We start from the raw sequence: 18,573 nt of genomic DNA on the forward strand, positions 1-18,573 counted from the left end.
GCCCATTTTTGCAAATAATCTACCCAGCAGCATAAATCAGTCCACATAATTTGGAGAGTGATTCGGCTGAATCTGTGTGAAGTCTGTGTTCCCTTTGTGACAGACATGGGTTCCCCTCTCAGCAGTGAGTCCTGCTTTTTTGCTTGCATCGATTTTGTACAAGTGACAATAAGCCCAGTCTCAGGGGATGAATCATGATTGATCCAAGCCAAGCATGGCAATCCCATTCCTTTCGTCAAAAACTAGTCCAAGGTAGACATGTGACACCCTTCTGGCCAATGGCAATTAAGTGGAGTCCGCTGGGGGTCTCAGAGAAAGAGCTTCTTCCCTCATAAAGCAAGAGCTCAGCACAAGACCTCTTTGCCTATTTCCCAAAGATTTTTAAGGGTCATTTTGACACTGTGTGATTTTTGCCCTTGGCACTATCTACAGAACTCTCATCACGTGTACTGGATTGAATATCACGCCTCCCCCCAAATTCATGTCCACCTGGAACCTGAAAATGTGACCTTATTTGGAAATGGGATCTTAGAGATGGAATCACAACAGGATGAGGTCATACTAGATTGGGGTGAGCACTAATCCGGTGACTGATGTCCTTATAAGAAGAGGGAAATTCAGACACAGAGGGACACGGGAGAACACCGCGGAATGAGGACATGGAGATTAGAGTGATGTGTCTACACACCAAGGACGGCCAGCATCAGGTTGCTAGGAGCCAACCCTGCCACCACATTGACTCTGGACGTTTAGCCTCCAGACTGAGAGGGAGTGAATTTCTGCTGTTTTAAGCCACTCCGCTGTGATACTTTGTTACGGCAGCCCTACGAAAGTCATGCACCACGAGTTCCAGAATTTTAAAAAAAATTGACAAATTCCTTACAGCCAACCACAGGCACAGGAAATGGGAGCCTGTCTGGGGACTAGAGGTGGGGCGGGAGAGGAGACGGCACTCAGGGCTCCGGCGGAGGCTTGCATCACACACTCCCATCCTCACTTTCAGGCCCTCCGCGCCCAGAGCAACCCTTGCTCCCAAGCTCAGCTCACCTGTGGCGGGACAGGGTGTTTCTCTGCCAGCAAACAAGCGACCTTCGTCGTGATGACTAGAGTAAAAGCCTCCGGCATGCTCCACGCCCCTCCTCTTTATCGTAGGAAAGAAAATATACGGTTTCTCATTGTAAAGGATTATGGGCCGTGGATGCCCACTTTCCATGTGTTAGGAGCACATAAAAATGTTGGAGCAACGAAAGTGAATAACTTGAGGTCTGCATACAATAAAGTAATTTTATTTTCTATTATAAAGCAGTTTGGCTTGAGGTGACAAAAAGATGTTGATATTTGGGAGGGCTGGAGTTTCTCCTTCGGTCAAGGACAAGGGTTGGTCTCTGGGAGGTCATTTAATTACCTACGATTGAGGCTTTGGACTGATTCTTCAAGTAAGAACTTGGATGAGTTTGGACATCCCAGGGAATGGTACCTGTGTGTCATTAGTATCATATGATACCCTGAGATTGTGTCTCCAAGGTTCCACTTAGTTGATCTGTGCATGTGTACGCACACACACACACACACACACCCCTCACAGACACGCCTCCCCACATGCATACACACAAACACATGCATGTGTACTCACATGCACACACATAGACATGCAAAGACACACGTGCACACATACACAGATACATGTGCACATGCATATATACACAAATACACATGCACACATGCAGAGACACACACACAAACCTGACAGTCATGGTCCCTGCACACACACACAGATGCACAGACACACATGCACATGTATACACATACACACACATGAACAGTCATGAACACACTCAGATACACACACTGATACATGTGCACACATACACATAGACACACACACACACACACACACACACAGAGCTCTCCCTACCTGACCACAGTTCCCCCGATCTCACCCCCATTAGGCGTGTTCAGTCTGCTGTGCTGTGGCGGTCTCCTTGGGGTCCAATACTGGGGATCCCAGGAAAACGTGGACCTCCTGAGGCCCTGCTGCCTCCCTGCTGAGTGCGTGGACCACCTCTCAGGGAAGGATCATGAGATGAAATTCCTAGATCCTGGCACATCATGTGGATTCTGCCCCCGCCCCTTGCCCTTCTCCCCTGAGCCCTGTTACCCAGGGAACTGCTGCAGGTAGGGACCCTGACTGCGCGACCGGTACTCTGAAGAACAAAGGAATCACCACGACAGCAGCCACTGCCCAGAGGGGCCCAGAGGTCCGCGGAGAATGTGCTGTGCTGCTTCCCATCAGAGTGGGCCTGGGAGAGGGAGCCCTTCACCTCCCGGGGTAATCAATGCTCTCTTTTCCACTACTGTCTCTTCCTACCACGAGGGGTCCCTCAAAACACTGCCTTCTTCTGTTGAGGTGATGCTCGCATTGTAACATGACAATGCAGTGATGTCCAGTACATTCACATCCTTGTGCCACCATCACCTCCGTCAAGTCCAGAGCCATTCCATCCCCTAAAAGAGAAACCCTTTGCCCACCAGCCCTTACTCCCTCTTCCTCCCCTCTCAGCCCCTGGCACCCATCAGCCTGCTTTCTGTCTCTATTCCAGACCTTTCACGTAAATGGAATCTTACAGTTCATGGCCTCCTGTGTCTGGCTTCTTTCACTTAACATCATATTTTTGAAGTTCATCCATGTCAAAGCTTGTATCCGTACTTCAATCCTTTTTATGGCTGAACACTATTCCAGTGTGTGGATAGATCACATTGTATCCATTCATGCATTGATGGACATTTGGGCTATTTTCACCTTTTGGCTGTTGTGAATAGAGTTGTCATGAATATTTGTGTAAAAGTTTTTTGTTTGAACACCTGTTTTCCATTCTTTTAGGTAGGAACTCAGGAATGGAATTGGTGGGTCATATGGTCATTCCGTTTAACTGTTTGAGGGCCTGACAAACTGTTTCAGCCTTTTTATTTAGCTTAAACTTTTAAAATAATTAAATCTAATGCAAATGCAGAAAACTAAAAAGACAGAAAATTTTCAATTTATTATTATTAAATTATATTATATAGATTATTATATTAATAAGTAATTAATACACAATTATAAGATGAACACCCTGGTAACTAGCACCTATACCATCCAACCCGGAAGGCCCCCGTGTATGCCCCCCACAATTATAATTCCACCTGTTCCTTAAGAGTAGCTACTATCTTGACATTTATGCATCATTTTTAAAGTCAGTGAACACTATAGCTTGGTGATCTTTTCAATCACAAACATAAAGTTCATTCCATTTAGTAGCTGCCTAACATTACACTGTGAAGATGAGCTATCATTTGTCTAACCAATCTCCGTCCTTGAACATGGGGATTGTCTCCAGGACTTTGCTATGACCTTCAGAGGACTCCTCATCCCTCTAAGACCCTTGGCTCCTCTTCTGTGAAATGAGAGATGGGGAAGTGAGGAAAAGCATTTGGCAAAGTGTAAAGCACCATGCAAACACAGGACCAGGGCCTATGCTAGACCCTGGTAGAACCCTAGGTGTCCAGGGAATGAACGTAGAGTGGAACGCAGTCATTCGGGAGCATCTTGCTAAGTCTGTGCAGCAAAAGCTGAAGTTTCCTAAATAACCACACCAGTCTCCCCATCCCACCTGTTCTCAGAATGTGACCGAGGCTCCTTTCCCGGGGAGGCGGTCTAAGTTCCTCCTCTTGTATCTTGGTGGGACCCAATGGCTGCTCCACCGATAGCATATGGCAGAAGTCATGCTACGTGACTTCCAAATCGAGGTCTTAAAAAGAACACAGTTCCTGCCGGGCTCTCTCTGGGAAATGCTCACTCCAGGGGAAGACAAGCGCTTCGCCATGCTGTAAGGAAGCCCAAATTGATGCACGTGGATGGACCCAAGCAAGAGATTTACACGGAGAGACCACATAGAAAGACCACAAGATACACCCACGTGGAGAGATTCACATGGAGCCTTACTTGACTTCCCTCTGGCTGGAATGGTTTCATATTCTCATTCCCAAACCAACCCTGTTGAGCCAAACGGGATTCTCATGACTGGCTTAGGGAGGCATACAGCTCCGTGGAGGGATGGGCACTAACCCAGTAATGACAGGTTCTTTTTGCAAGAAGGAAGGCAGGTGAATGCTTTAAGGAGTTTCCTTCAGTGTCTGCTGGAGGGGAGTGGAGGGGTGGCCAAGTGCAGGTAGAGCTGAGCTGGTCTTTGAAGGATAAGATGAAAGATGGAGAAAAGAAAACATCCCAGGAGAACTATGTAGTAGTGGGTTCTGCTGAGACTTTTTAAGCCTAAAAACTCCTAAACCTTCCTTCCACAGTTGTGAGCTTCAATTCTTTTCCCTGACCAGCATTTTAAGATATTTGTCCGTGTTCAGCATTTTGCCACTTGGATTGGAGGTCCGCTGACTTCTCAGCTGTTTAACTTAAGTACCCAAAGAGTGGCACTTTCTTTTTCTTTTTTTAAGTTTGATTTTTTTAAAAATTAATTTATTTTTGTCTGTGTTGGGTCTTCGCTGCTGCGCGCGGGCTTTCTCTAGTTGCGGCGAGCGGGGGCTACTCTTCCTTGTGGTGCGCAAGCTTCTCATTGCAGTGGCTTCTCTTGTTGCGGAGCATGGGCTCTAGGCACGCGGGCTTCAGTAGTTGTGGCACACGGGCTCAGTAGTTGTGGCTCGCGGGCTCTAGAGCACAGGCTCAGTAGTTATGGCACACGGGCTTAGTTGCTCCGCGGCACGTGGGATCTTCCCGGACCAGGGCTCGAACCCGTGTCCCCTGCATTGGCAGGCAGATTCTTAACCACTGCGCCACCTGGGAAGTCCAAGAGTGGCACTTTCTTATCGATTAGCACTCTCAGCAGGGCTGCGGAATGTGTGAACCAGATTGAATTTCCCATCAGCCTTGAGTATCCCGTTAGTGGCAACCCGCTCCGAGGGAGAGAAATCGATGGAGAGGTAATTAAGGATCATGTAGTATCAGGGAAATAATTATGGGGGGTGAGGAGGACCCCAGACAGTAGTTCTCAGATGTTGTGTCTTGCCAGGTAATTCATCAGCAAACAAAGACGTGAAGATTCCTTTGTGGGAAGGAAGAAAAGTGCTCTCGATATGGCAATCAAAGGAATTAGAGATGGCAATGGAGGTGTCATTATTCCAGGACAGAAACTGCCCTTCTTCACAGAAGGTGCTCAGGAAACCTCATGGGCTTCGCGTGCTATGAGTGTGGCAGCGTGGGGTGGGATTTAGAAATATCGAATATTGGTAGAAAACAATCTGCTCTGTGTTAAGCACATTTCACATGGAATCCAGGGAGCAGCTGAGCCACCGTCCTCCAGAACGAAGGTTAAATTTGACCCCAATCCTTTTTTATAACCACAAAAGTTTCATCCATCATTTCAGCAAGTTCTTCGTCAGTCAGCCCCCAGCATCCCTGACATGCAGCTCTGGCCCTTCCCTCGAGCAGGCCACTCACGATGAACATCTTGGATCCCATCCATGCCTGAACAATTTACTCTTCTAGTAGCAAATCTCCATGTCCTGGCGGCTTAGTGCAGCTCAGATTGGTTTCTTACTCACATTCTCATCCAAGGCAGGACGGGAAGCCGCCCGTGGACATACTCTACAGTGCATGTGACCTCCAAGATCATCACGGCAAAAGATGAGTGTGGTCACCTGGATAAGGGACCCCCAGGGATGGAGACATCGAATCCCAGAAACCCCTGAATACGTTTCTCTACGTGGCAAAAAGGACTCTGCAGATGTGATTGGATTTAGCATCATTCTTGGGGATATTATGCTGGATAATGAGGACAAATCTAACCGCTGGGGTCCTTATAAAAGGGAGGCAGAGGAGACGGATGACCTGAGAGGCGTGTCAGAGAGGACATGGACCACAGAAGCAGAGATTACAATGAGGTGTCCATGAGCCAAGGAATGCCAGCAGCCTCTGGAGGCAAGGGACAGATTCTCCCCTGGGGCCCCCCAGAAGGAACCAGCCCTTGCTGTGACCATGTATCAGTTTGTTATGGCTGCATACGTGTTACCACACACACACACAGAGGGAAGACGGTGTAAGGACACATGGAGAAGATGCCCGTTTACAAGCCAAGGAGAGAGACCTGGGCAGACGGTCCCTCACAGCCCTCAGAAGACATCAGCCCTGCCGAGACCTTGATTTTGGACGTTGAGCCTCCAGAATTTCTAGCCCATAAGTTTCCGTAGTTTAAGCCACTCCATTTTTTGCCACTTCTGTATTCTCTCGTCAAGGAGACTTATTCCAAAACTAACCATTGATATTAGCCTTTAGAAATGTAATCCTTTAACCAAAGGTCTGGTAGTTGAAAAACCTTTGCTAGGCAGGTTTTCAGTCCAGGATCGCCGATCCCCAAAGAGGCCCTGCCAGAGAGAATCAAAATATGGGTTCCACTGACATTCAGTCATATGCGTCTTTCTTCTCTCTTCCCACTCAGGATACCTGGAGACTGTCTCTCCTTCTCCTGAAGGGGAAGAAACACAGAGGGCGCTCCACGCACAGAAATCCCACCAGGAAGGTTCAGACGCAGGGAGGTGTGAGGACTGTGCTGACACCCTGTGCCTCCGTTTCTCCAGCTGAAGATGAGTCTAATAAAACCATGCACCGCATAGGGTTGCTCTGAGGATTCGCTGAGCTAATGCACGGCCAAGAGTTAACATCTGTGTCTGGCGCTTGGTGGGTATGCAACAGATGAGAGCTTTGCAAGCAAGATTTGTGGGCATTTGGAGACCAGTCCATCAAAACAATATAGGAAGAAAAAAAAAAGCCGTGCAATTAATTGCAAAGTGTAACAACATGGGTAAATTTCAGGTTTCTTTCCGAATGTGTCAGACTTCCCGATTCATTCCTTATGGGTCTTGGCCATTTTGAACTAGCTCCCATTATAGCATAAAGACATGTTAATGTTAGTGAATTTCGGTAGGTATTTGTACTCTGGACATACTTAAAAACTCTTTAATGAAGTTACCCATCTTTGGTTGATGAAACCAACCACACACACACACACAAATAAATGAGAGCTTTGGTCATTTGCACTTAATCCCGCCTCCTTCGAAGCCCCTGCTCGGTGTCTGACACTGGGCTGGGTGCGGGGGGTGCAGACGTGACTTCAGCCCAGACTCTGACCTCAGGCTGCTCACCACCCAGGTGGGGGGAGAAAGGTATGAACCATCACCACACGGCCTGACACACACCACACGCGCCTGGCTCGAGTACAGGCCAGTGCTTAACACGGGACAAGTTCTGTAAAAATGAAAACCCTGACCCAGGGGTGTGGGAGGAAGGAATGGGACGATTCCAGGCAAGGCTGGGGTTCTGTTTAAAGCTTAAGCGGCGGCTTCAATCATCTCTCACTTTACTAAACTCATTTTGCCAGTCCCCGTGTCCACGCGCGACCCGAGGAATCTGATTGGAATGGAAACATCTCCATTTCAAGGACGTTTGGGATTCGGTCTCTGAATGCGGCCGAGGCAGTAGCTCCGGAGATGTCTGGGACGCTGCGCCGGGCCGATGCCTGGGTGACAGGTGGGGCTGCCGGGGAGGGAGAAGAGCGGGACCGCAGGGCACAAGCGAGCAGCGGACACACCTGTTCCCCAGCCGCACCTCCGCCCCCTGCAAGCCGGGCGCCCACAGGCCAGCCGCCATTTCCACACCCGGAGACTCAGTTTCCTCCCCTGCAAAAGGTCTCAACTACTAGGACTTACTCCATGTACCTGTTGTAATTCTTACATAAGGTACCAGAGACACGGTCAAATTCGACAGGGTGCTATTATTGTGTGAAATAACACACAGAATCGTGGCAGGAGTTACTCCCGTCATGGGAGTGGAGGCTTGGTGGAGGACCCCAGAAGCAGACCAGAAACAGTGGGACAGTGTGGGGTAAGGCCCAAGTTACATGCTGCCTCGGCACCTGGGACAAACCAGGAGGGCTTCGGATGGCCTCGTCGAAGGCTCCGATGTCTCCATTCTTGGCCTCTGGACATCTGTCTCTAAACGGGAATCACAAAGCTCTCCTCTACCTGCCACTAATCCGTGTACGGTGAGTCCCCTACATACGAACCTTCCAGTTTCAAACTTTCAAAGATGCGAACGTGCGTGCACGTGTCCAGTCAGGTAAGTTAGTTCACGTGCCTGGCGTACATGGTCACATGCGTGCATCCTCTACTCGTGGTTGTGCTTTTGTGTACTTTACTGTACTTTACTGTTTGTACAGCGCAGTTTGTACAAACTAATAGTTTGTACAGCGCAACTGTACAATAGTTCGTACAGCGCAACTAAATAAACAAATAAATAAATGCACTATTGCCTGTAAAAATCTTGCACAAGTTAGGCACTTGTGAACACTAGTTCCCCGATACTGGCTGGTCCTTGCTCGGCATCGGGATTGTTGTTGTTTTGTCATTTCTCTGAGAGAAGCCGGTGCCTGCTGCAGCCTTTTCACCTAATTATTTCATCTTCTTCCCAGTTCATTTAAAGCCACCTGAATAGCAAGGGCTGGACTCGTGGGCGGTCTCCCCTCACCAACCCCTCCTGTTTTTGGGGAATTCGGCCAGCCTCACTCTCCCAGGTTCCAAATCCACAGAGTAGCCACAAAAGAACCCTTTAGCACATCTCTTGTTTCTGTTTTCACTCTCCACATACTTCAACAAAATATTTACTCTCTCCTTCCAGGAGTGATTGGAAAAAAAATTCTGAAGGTTGATCCAGCGCCTGCTGCTTCCAGAGAGTCAATATTTGGATAACACCAAAGCAAAACAAAAATAACCCAACAACAATGCATCCGCTGCCCTGGAGAGAAGACAGAAGGGGCAGTGGGGAACTTCCCTCTGCTGGACTTGAAAACAGCCCATCTTGAGGAGAGGCAGGCCGCCGGCAGGGCCTTCAAGCTCTGAGGCAGCCCATGCCTTGTAGTCAAGGTTCTCACCTAACGTCGGGTCTTTATAATCTAAAATAGGATCAAGCCGAAGATCTGGTTCCAAAGAAAGACGGTGGAAGGATGCTGATGATGTGGATACTTGTGTCATGCTTTCCTAGAATTCTTTCCCCCCTTTGCCAGGAGAAGGCGCTGTTTTTGTCTGTGGACCCACCTCTGCCCTGTGCTTTGCAGGGACCACCTCTACCCTCCTCCTCCTTTCACGGGGCACAGCGTGGTGTCCTCGCTTAAGACAGCCAGCACGTGGCCTTGCCCTGGCTTCTGGGCTTGGTTCAAGGGTAAGCCTGCAATCTGAGTGTATCTCATGCCAGCGGATCTCAGAACCCTTGCAGGAGCAGCTGAAAGAAAGACGTTCACTCTCCCTGCTGCCCTTGGGGCTGGGAGGATGTGAAGAGTTGAGTTGCCATCTCGCCAACACTTAGAGCGTGAGAAAGATCACAGAAAACGCCATGTAAACCTCAAACCTTGAGTGGATCCAGGTTTTGTGGGACCTGAATGGAAGGAGCAACAGAGGAAAAATCTAGAAATGAAATGAGAGTTGCCACATCACTCAATGGCAATGCAACCTTATATGGATCTTGACTGAAACAAACTGTAAAAATGAATATGTACATAAAACATGGAGGAGTCCATTGAAAATCTGAGTAGCGACTGGGTCTTTTACGATGTGACGGAGCTACTGTTCCTTTTTTTAGGTATGATCATGGTATTGTGCAGTGTTTAACAGCTCTGATCTTTTAGAGATACATATAAGATTTTTATGGACACCACGACATAGTAATGTCTGGGATTTGCTACAAAATAATACATGTATGAAGGAGGCAGGTGAGGTTATAAAATGAAACAAGAGTAACCATAAAATGATTATTGTTGACTCTGGGTGTGGAATACACGGGGTTTTATGCTTGACATTTTCCATACTAAAGAGTTTGAACAATCAGTAGTTCTTTAAGTGTTCTCTTCCCAAGGTAGAGCTGCTTCACTGTGAAGTGTGCCTTTTCTGTTAGATCAAATAACTGCTCTTCTCCATTAATCTTCTCCATTAATCCCTTACTTTCCTTCATATGTTCAAACAGTGAACCAAAAGGTATTGGCTCCACTAGCAGAAGATGAAATTCTCAACAGATAAATGATGCTGATTTTATATCAGATGTTTTGAATAAAAATCAGTTGTTACAATAGCAGTTCAAGCTTTTTCATACAGTTCATGAAATCAAAGCGAAGTTTTTGGAAGTTTGTTCAGTTGAAGATGAAATATCTGATGTGATTGTGAATGCTATTATAAACTCAGTGGAAAGTTCAACATTGAAGACAAAATAGTTACTTGTTTTCATAGGAATAATATGAATACAAATTTTAGTGTAGTACAAAATCATGATTAAAAAAAAAAAGCAATAGAAGCAACCTAAATGTCCATCGACAGATGAATGGATAAAGAAGATACGGTACAGGGAATTCCCTGGCGGTCCGGTGGTTAGGACTCAGTGCTTTCACTGGCGGGGCCCAGGTTCGATCCCTGGTCAGGGAACTAAGGTCCCGCAAGCCACACAGTGTGACCAAAAAAAAAAGATGCGGTATATATATATGGAATATCACTCAGCCATAAAAAAAGAATGGAATATTCCCATTTGCAGCACCATGGATGGACCTACAGATTATCGTAGTAAGTGAAGTAAATCAGACAGAGAGAGACAAATATTATATGAGATCACTTATATGTAGAATCTAAAAAATGACACTAGTCAACTTATTTACAAAACAAAAATAGACTCACAGACATCGTTATGGTTACCAAAGGGAAAGGGGGGAGATAAATTAGGAGTTTGGGATTAACATACACACACCACTCTATATAAAATAAACAAGGACCTACTGTATAGCACAGGGAACTATATTCAATATCTTGTTTTTTTTGTTTGGTTCTTTTTTTGGGGCGGGGGGGGGGGGCGGGCATGCACCATGAGTCTTGTGGGATGTTAGTTCCCCAACCAGGGATTGAACCTGCGCCCTTGGCAGTGAGACCATGGAGTCCTAACCACTGGACCACCAGGAAATTCCCTCAATATCTTGTAATAATCTATAAGGGAAAAGAATCTGAAAAAGAATATAGAGAGATGTACAACTGAATCACTTCATTGTGCAACTGAAACTAACACAACACTGTAAGTCAACTAGACTTCAATTTTTTTAAAGGGTGGAGAAAAGCAGTAGTGTGCGAAATTTTAAAACCTTGGGCAGCAGAACGTGATGTGACGACAGTACACAAACAGTCCATAATTGTGTGCAATCCGGTTGCAATATCTACCAAGACAAGCAAAAGCCGCGGCAGGCGGCCTATTAAGTAGACCCCGACGCCCTCTGTAATTCTCTTCCCTGGGGTGTGGGCTTCATGGAGAGACTTCCACCTAACTGATGGCATGTAGCAGAAGTGCCTCTTACAGGAAGAGTCTGGCTTCCATTTCCCCGTTTGTTTCCCTATCTCTGCTCCATCTCTTTTCTGGGAGAAGCGAGCTGCCAGGTTGGGACACCCTACGGAGAAGCCAGGTGGCGAACATCCGAAGTCCCGCCAAGAGCCGCGCAAGTGAGCTTAGAATTGGGTCATCCCCCCATCCAACCCTGAGATGACGGTGGTCCCGGCCAACACCTTGATTCCACCTTACGAGAGGACCCAGCTGAGCTCTGCCTGGATCGAAACTGTCTTGTAACAACTGTGTGTTGTTTTGAACGGTCAGGTTTGGGGGGTACTCTGTGACACAGCCCTAGATAATTACTACAAAGCTCTAGATGTAAACGTTTAGCTATATTTCTACACATTCAGAGTAAGCGGACCTCAAAGTGTTCCTGTGATGTGAGCTGAGTATGAACAATTCACCGAAGCAGGACACATGGTCTGTTCTGTGCCACTATTTCATCCGATGTTAGGATGTCTTGAGTCTTTAGAGAACTGCTTTATAAATTCACCTGCCTGTCCTACAATGGCCTTGAACTGTTTTGTAAACTTTTGAGATTCTGTTCAAAACCAGACGCAACTCTGTAATCAGAGTATTCAAACAATAGACGCATCACAAACTTTAGCTTTCAAAGCTTTTGGCAAATTGCAGTCACTGGGGGAGAAAAGCTGGGAAGCAGGAAGACAAAGTTTATCCCTATGGAGGCACGTGATTAGCAGAGCAAATTAAACAATAAGGGTGCAACCCCACAGGCAAGATTTAATTTTGAAACATCAGAGGATTGTGCTTTGAAATATCCTGACCTGGAAGAAGAATCTTGTGATAGAGTTCCTCTATTTAATTAGAGAAATTGACATTCTGTGTCAGAATGCAGTAAAATTGAGAAAGCCTGCAATTTTGCAGGATCTAAATGTGGTGAAATATTAAAAGAAACTTTAAGGAGAGGTCATTTATTTGATAGGTTTTGTGCTGTAAAAATATTTGTCAAAGAAAGGTTTTCTGAAGGAAGGCGAAAAGGACATGGCCTGTGAAAATATTTGGGCTGAATATTTTATTGTTAATTGCAATATTCAACATCTTAGTTTAAAAAAAAATCCTTTATGTAGCAGCTTTGGTTCTGAGCTTATATTAAGAAAATTTTTTTCTTCTTTAGAAAAATAACTGGGGTATAGTATTAAGGACACACATGACTAAGAAATGAATGAAAGGATGTGAATATGTACTGTGATGGTTAATGTCATGTGTCAACTTGACTGGGCTTCCCAGATACCTAGTTAAACACTGTTTCTGGGTGTGTCTGTGAGGGTGTTTCTGGAAGAGATTAACATTTGAATTGGTGAATTGAATAAGGCAGGTGGTTCTCTCCAATGTGGGTGGGCATCACCCAATCCACAGAGGGCCTGAAAAGAACAAAAACGCAGAAGGGAGAATTCTCTCTCTCTCCCTCTTGCTTTCCCCCCCTCTCTCCCCCTCCCTCTCTCTGCCTGACTGCTGACCTGGAACATCGATTTTATCCTGCCCTCAGAATGGGACTTACACCATCTGTTCTCCTGGTCCCCAGGCCTTTGAACTTGGACTGAATTACATCAGCAGCTTTCCCGGGTCTCCAGCTTACAGATGGCAAATCATGGGACTTCTCAGATTCCATAATCACATGAGCCAATTCCTCATAATCAATCAATCAATCGTTGGTTGTTTCTCTGGAGAACCCTCACCAATACAGGCACCAAGAATAATTAGCCTGCTTCTGTTATTTGTAAGTTAATATAAAACATTTATACAAAATGTAGTAATATACATTTTTAAAATTAATGTAAAGAAGTTAACGTTTTTCCTGTCATGTACACAGACATCTGTTGTGTATGTTTTAGGAAGTGTTGTAGTTTTGAAAGTAATTTTTGAATAGATTTTAAAAGTCCATCAATATAATAAAGCCAATTTTTCAGTCCCTAAAATACCTTTAAAAGTACAGAGTGTTCATTATGTTCTTTTTGTTTGTTTTTTTTGGCTGCGTTGGGTCTTTGTTGCTGCGCGCGGGCTTTCTCTAGTTGCGGCGAGCGGGGGCTACTCTTCGTTGTGGTGCACGGGCTTCTCATTGCGGTGGCTTCTCTTGTTGTGGAGCATGGGCTCTAGGCATGCGGGCTTCAGTAGTTGTGGCCTGCGGGCTCTAGGGCACAGGCTCAGTAGTTGTGGCGCACGGGCTTAGTTGCTCCGTGGCATGTGGGATCTTCCTGGACCAGGGCTCGAACCCGTGTCCCCAGCATTGGCAGGCAGATTCTTAACCACTGCGCCACCAGGGAAGTCCTGTTAATTATGTTTAAAGCCCTCACTCCCAAAGGTGTCTTGGTGTGGATGATATGTTGTTCCGTCACCCTTCTTGGGGAGAGGGATGGAAATTTCCTCTCTAGAAACAGGAGCGATGGGGAATAAGCATCCTCCCTGCTGGGTGGCGTCATTGGCTCATGTAATACTTTATTTCCTAGACTCTTTCCAGCTTCTGAGATTTCGCTGGTGGTGTCGCCTTCATCAGCAATGCACTGTTTCTCCCTTTTCCCATTAAATATCTGATGATTGAAGTGCTATAAGGCAGGGTCCCCAACCCTGGTGCCAAAACGGTTGGGGACCGCTGCCTTAAGGCCAAAATGTGGGATGTGCAGCACGGAGGGTACTCGGGATGATTTACGGTGTGCGGGGCAGGGCATTAGAGTAACCTCATATGCATCACGATAGAAACGCTCCCGCTTCAGTTCTCCTTCATGCTTCCTGGATTCCACCCTTCGCCCTTAGAACTTCTTCTCTATCCAGTGAACAGAGCGATTCTTAGATCTCAGCGATCCACAGACCTCACTGAGATCATATCACTCCCCTGCTGAAAGCTCCCCGATGGTCCGCCGGCTCCCTCAGAGGGACATTCCAGGCCCTGAATCCCCGCTACATCCAGTCCTGCCCCCAGCTCTCTGCTTCAGCCACACTGGCCCATGGTGGTTCTTTCCGGGCTGCAAATAACTGACAGTTCCAGTAGCTGGCAGTGCCACCATTGGGAGCATAAACGATAAGGTGGTTAGAATGCATGTGTTCTCACCTCTTCCTTCCCCTTCCCCCTTGCTATGGCTTCCCTGGGGGTGGAGTCTGTTTTCTCCACCCCTGACACGGGGCTCAGCCACGGGATGGCTTTTGGCCAACTTGACCCTGGGGGGCTGTTTGTTGCCCGGCATTATCACAGCAGTAGCTAACTAATACAGACAGTACATAAGATATGGACATCACTTGTCCATTCACTGCCCCAATAAGTATGTATTGAGCGCCCACTCTGTGCCCAGGATGCAGCATAGAAGAAAGCAAAATCTCCTGGTGCTTACCTTCCAAGGGTGAAGACAGAGAACGCCACGGAAAAGCAAATGCGTCTCAGGTGGTAATAAATGGTGTGATGAAGTGAAGGGAGCTGCAGGGATAGGAAGCGATGAGGGTGTCCACAGAACCAGCAGGGAAGCCCACTCTGATGGGGAGACATTTGGTTGAGGACCCGTACATGTGTATCTGGGCAAAGCATTCCCACAGGGAACAGCCAGCACAGAGGCTCGGGGACGGGAGTGAGCTTGGAGTGTCCAAGGAGCAGCAGAAGTCCTGACGTGGCTGGAGAGGTGGGCAAGGGGCAGGGGTGGTGGAGGGCAACGAGGCCACAGGTAGATGACGCGGGGCCTTGGCAGGAGGCCAGGTAAGGATGTGGGGTTATGCTGCGAGTGACGAGATCTGACGGAGATTTTAAAAGAATCACCTTGTGGGGTCCATGGAGAATGGACTCTGGGCCCCAGGGTGGAGCCAGGAGAGCAGAGTAGGAGCCCGGGTCGGGGGGCTGGAGTGGGGGGCTGGACCAGGACAGCGACTGTGGGAGCGGGCATGGTTGGAGCTGGGGCGTATTCTGCACGTGATGGGATTTGATGATGGAGATCATGTGCGCTGAGAGAGGAATGACAGCGAACACACAGCACTTGCCGTGTGCCCGATGCTGCTCTGATGCCCTCAATCCCAAGAACCCCAGGAGGTGGGTGCTCTGTCTGTCATCTCAGGCGACTTGCTCAAATGCAGTTTAGCAAGCGGCACCGTGGGACCTGAACTTCAGTGGTCCAGCTCCTAACTCTTAGCCTTTGTGCTTCTCAAGAAGAAATCTGGGAGGTTCAAGTCCCCCAGGAGAGAAGGGACTGGTCTGCAGGACAAGACAAGAGGGCGATGCCCAGGGCCATGATAAACTGGTCCCTTGAGCTCCATGCTGCTGGCCAGCTGTGGGGCGCGGGGGACAGAGGGAGAGACAGAATCCAAAGGCTTGTCAGAAGAGACAACTGTGGATGGAGTCTTAGAGGTCGATCAGGTGCTCACCAGATAGAAAAGGGAGGACACCCCGCCCCCGCCAATTCCGTCACCAGAGAGACACATGGGTAGGAGTTCTGTCCCAGACTGTTCATAGGCAGCTCCATCCACTATTGTAAAACACTGGGACAACCCAAATGCCACTAGCCGGAGTCTGGATAAAGAAATCCTGGCAAATTCATATACAAGAATACTAAGTATACTGCAGAGCACAGGGAATTATATTCAATACCTTGTAATAACCTGTAATGGAAAAGAATCTGAAAAAGAATATATACATATATGTATAACTGAATCACTTTGCTGTACGCTAGAAACACACACTGTAAATCAACTATACTTCAATTTTTTAAAAAAAGGGGAAAAAAAGAATACTAAGTAGCGTGAAAATGAATGAACAGCTGCACCAACAGAGCTGGATCTCATGTATGAACTACTGAAGCACGTCGTCAAAGGATACATTCGGTTAAGTGCATTTATGCAAAACTTAAATGCATACGAAACTAAAAAACAATGTCTAGGGACACACACACATGCCGTAAAGCGATGCAGACAAGAGGGAGCGATAAATACAGAATTTACAGAGGAAGAGGACCAGGGAGGGGGGTGTGGGCACGTGGCCGGCTCTGAGGGTTTTGGTAAACTGCTATTTCCTTCACTGGACTGTGGGTACATGGAGGCTTATTTGATTCTTCTTTCTAGGCTAGCTATGTTTTGTATGTTATTTTTTAAGTATAGAATTTTGTATAATTTGTGTAATTAAAAGGGGAGGGGCCTTCCATGTAAAAGGACACGTGCACGCAGAGTTTAGGAACCCAAGGGGCGTGAGTTATTGGAGAACTGGGTAACATCACCTGAGACATGGAACCAGCGCCCAGCCCCACCCAGTCTTCACGCCTTGCCTTCCTTTACGTGCTCTTCTCCAAGCCCTTCCCACCAGATTCAGGAGGAGTGATCTTCATCTGCTCTCCTGCCCCGGCTCCAAGCATGGCTTCTGGAGAAGCTGGTGGGAGGGAGCCAGAGGCTAAAGCTGACCCGGGGTGTGTGTATGTGCGTGTGACTGTCTACGTGTGCATGCGTGTACATGCATACATGCGTTGGGTGCATGTGTGTGAGCTTGTGTATTTGTGTGCATGTATTTATGGCTGCATGCATGTGTGTATTCGTTCATGAACGTGTGCATGTGTGCGTGCATGCACGAGTATATATATGCATGTGTGTGAGCATACGCATTCACGTGTCATGTGATTGTGTACATGTGCATTGTGTGGATGCATACATGAGTTGGGTGCATGTGTGTGAGCTTGTGTATTTGTGTGCGTGTAGTTATGGCTGCATGCATGTGTATTCGTTCATGAACATGTACATGTGTGTGCATGCATGCATGAGTATACACATGCGTGTGAGCATATGCGTTCATGTGTGTCGTGTGTGTGTATGTGTGAAGAGACAGTCGCTAAGCTCTGCCACTGGCACGTCCGCCTCTCGATGCAGAATCTGGAGACAAAGGGGGCCTTTATTTTACAGGCTCCCTTAGCTGACACTGCCAGGCCTGCTGTTGGGAGCTGAGGACCAAACACCACCCGCCCCCCAGGGTGAGCGAGGCCGCCCGTTCCCGCAGCAGCTGGACCATCTCCGGGGAGACGGCTGAGCAGGGCCTGGCATGCGGGCTGCGGGCCTGGCTTGGCTGCCACGAGGCTGTCCGGCAGACACCGTTCTCACGAGCCCCGGAACGAAGCGCGCGGAGGAGCCTCCCCGAGAGCCCCGGGCTCGCCACTGCCACAGTCCTGATGGTTGGAAACCGGCGGCTGAAGGAAGCATGAATCCGAGGTCTGGGGCCACGGCTGAGCTTGCAGCCTGACGGCGTGAAGGGACACTGACCCAGACGCTGAGAAAGGCACTGCCTCCTCAGTCCTCCCTGGGCCCCGCCAGCAGCCTCGGCGGGGGATGCCAGCGTCGACGCTGCCCCAGCTTCGGCCCATTGCCCTGTTTTATCGACAGGCAACTGTGTGTAGCTGCGTCCCTGGAATCTGATGGTTCCTTTTCATTGTTGGGGCATGGCCGTGGTTTGCCGTTCCAGGCAATGATATCACTTCCTTTTACAATAAATCCTGTGATGACCACACTCACCTCCCCTTTTCTGTCCCCTTGGAGTTTGTCCTCCAGTCCAGCGTTTCTCTACAGCAGGCAAAGAAAGCGCATTTAACCCCCCATGGTACCGTTGCTCTCTGCCCTTGCCAAAAAAAGTGATCAAGGAAAAAAAACATGTATTAAATGGTACCCAGTGTCGTGGGCTGGATTGTGTCCTCCAGAAAGATAAGCCCAAGTCCTCCCCGCTAGGACCTGAGAATGTGACCTTATTTGGAAACAGGGTCTTTGCACATGCACTCAAGTTCAGATGAGGCCTTACTGGATTAGGGTGGGCAAATGTTTCCTGGGCTGAGCCTCTGTGTTGTGTCATTTTAATTAAAAGACCTCATTTAGTTCAGATGACAACTTGTGAGATGGATGAGAGGTTCAGTTTGGGGAGATTTTGCTTAGAGATTAAGATAAAGCAATCCAGGCAAGACTATCCATTAATAAAATGGGTGAAGTCTTCTGTAGAGTATTGACTGCTGAGGGCCTTGAACTTGGACGAAGGGCTGAAGTCCTGAAAGAGTCCGAACAGGTAGAACGGGTAACAGAATACGTAATACGCATCAGTTAGTCAGCTAAGTTTGTTTCCCCTTCCTGTGGAGGCCGTCTCCCAGACTTCCCTTGGGGAGTCACACTCCCCCAGC

The 18,573-nt window shown here is 47.7% G+C and overlaps 1 protein-coding gene across 11 annotated transcripts in view; it reads right to left on the reverse strand.

Moving 5' to 3' along the window:
* The window catches only part of SLC15A4 (solute carrier family 15 member 4), a 186,708-nt gene that overhangs the window by 129,140 nt on the left and 38,995 nt on the right, over nt 1-18,573 (reverse strand). Inside the window, exon 8 of one of the 11 annotated variants that reach the window (XM_082353243.1) lies at nt 7,810-9,469. The exons of 9 other annotated variants lie outside the window; for them this stretch is intronic. In XM_082353243.1, the coding sequence (XP_082209369.1) occupies nt 9,414-9,469 (56 nt within the window). In that variant the 3' untranslated portion in view covers nt 7,810-9,413. Of the gene's footprint in view, nt 1-7,809; nt 9,470-17,289; nt 18,444-18,573 lie in introns of those variants that run through there. One more of the 11 variants, XM_082353242.1, reaches the window with a different exon arrangement.

The sequence above is a fragment of the Balaenoptera borealis genome (genome assembly GCF_965194805.1).
Source record: "Balaenoptera borealis genome assembly, chromosome: 14".
In the NCBI taxonomy this organism is placed as follows: Eukaryota; Metazoa; Chordata; class Mammalia; order Artiodactyla; family Balaenopteridae; genus Balaenoptera; species Balaenoptera borealis.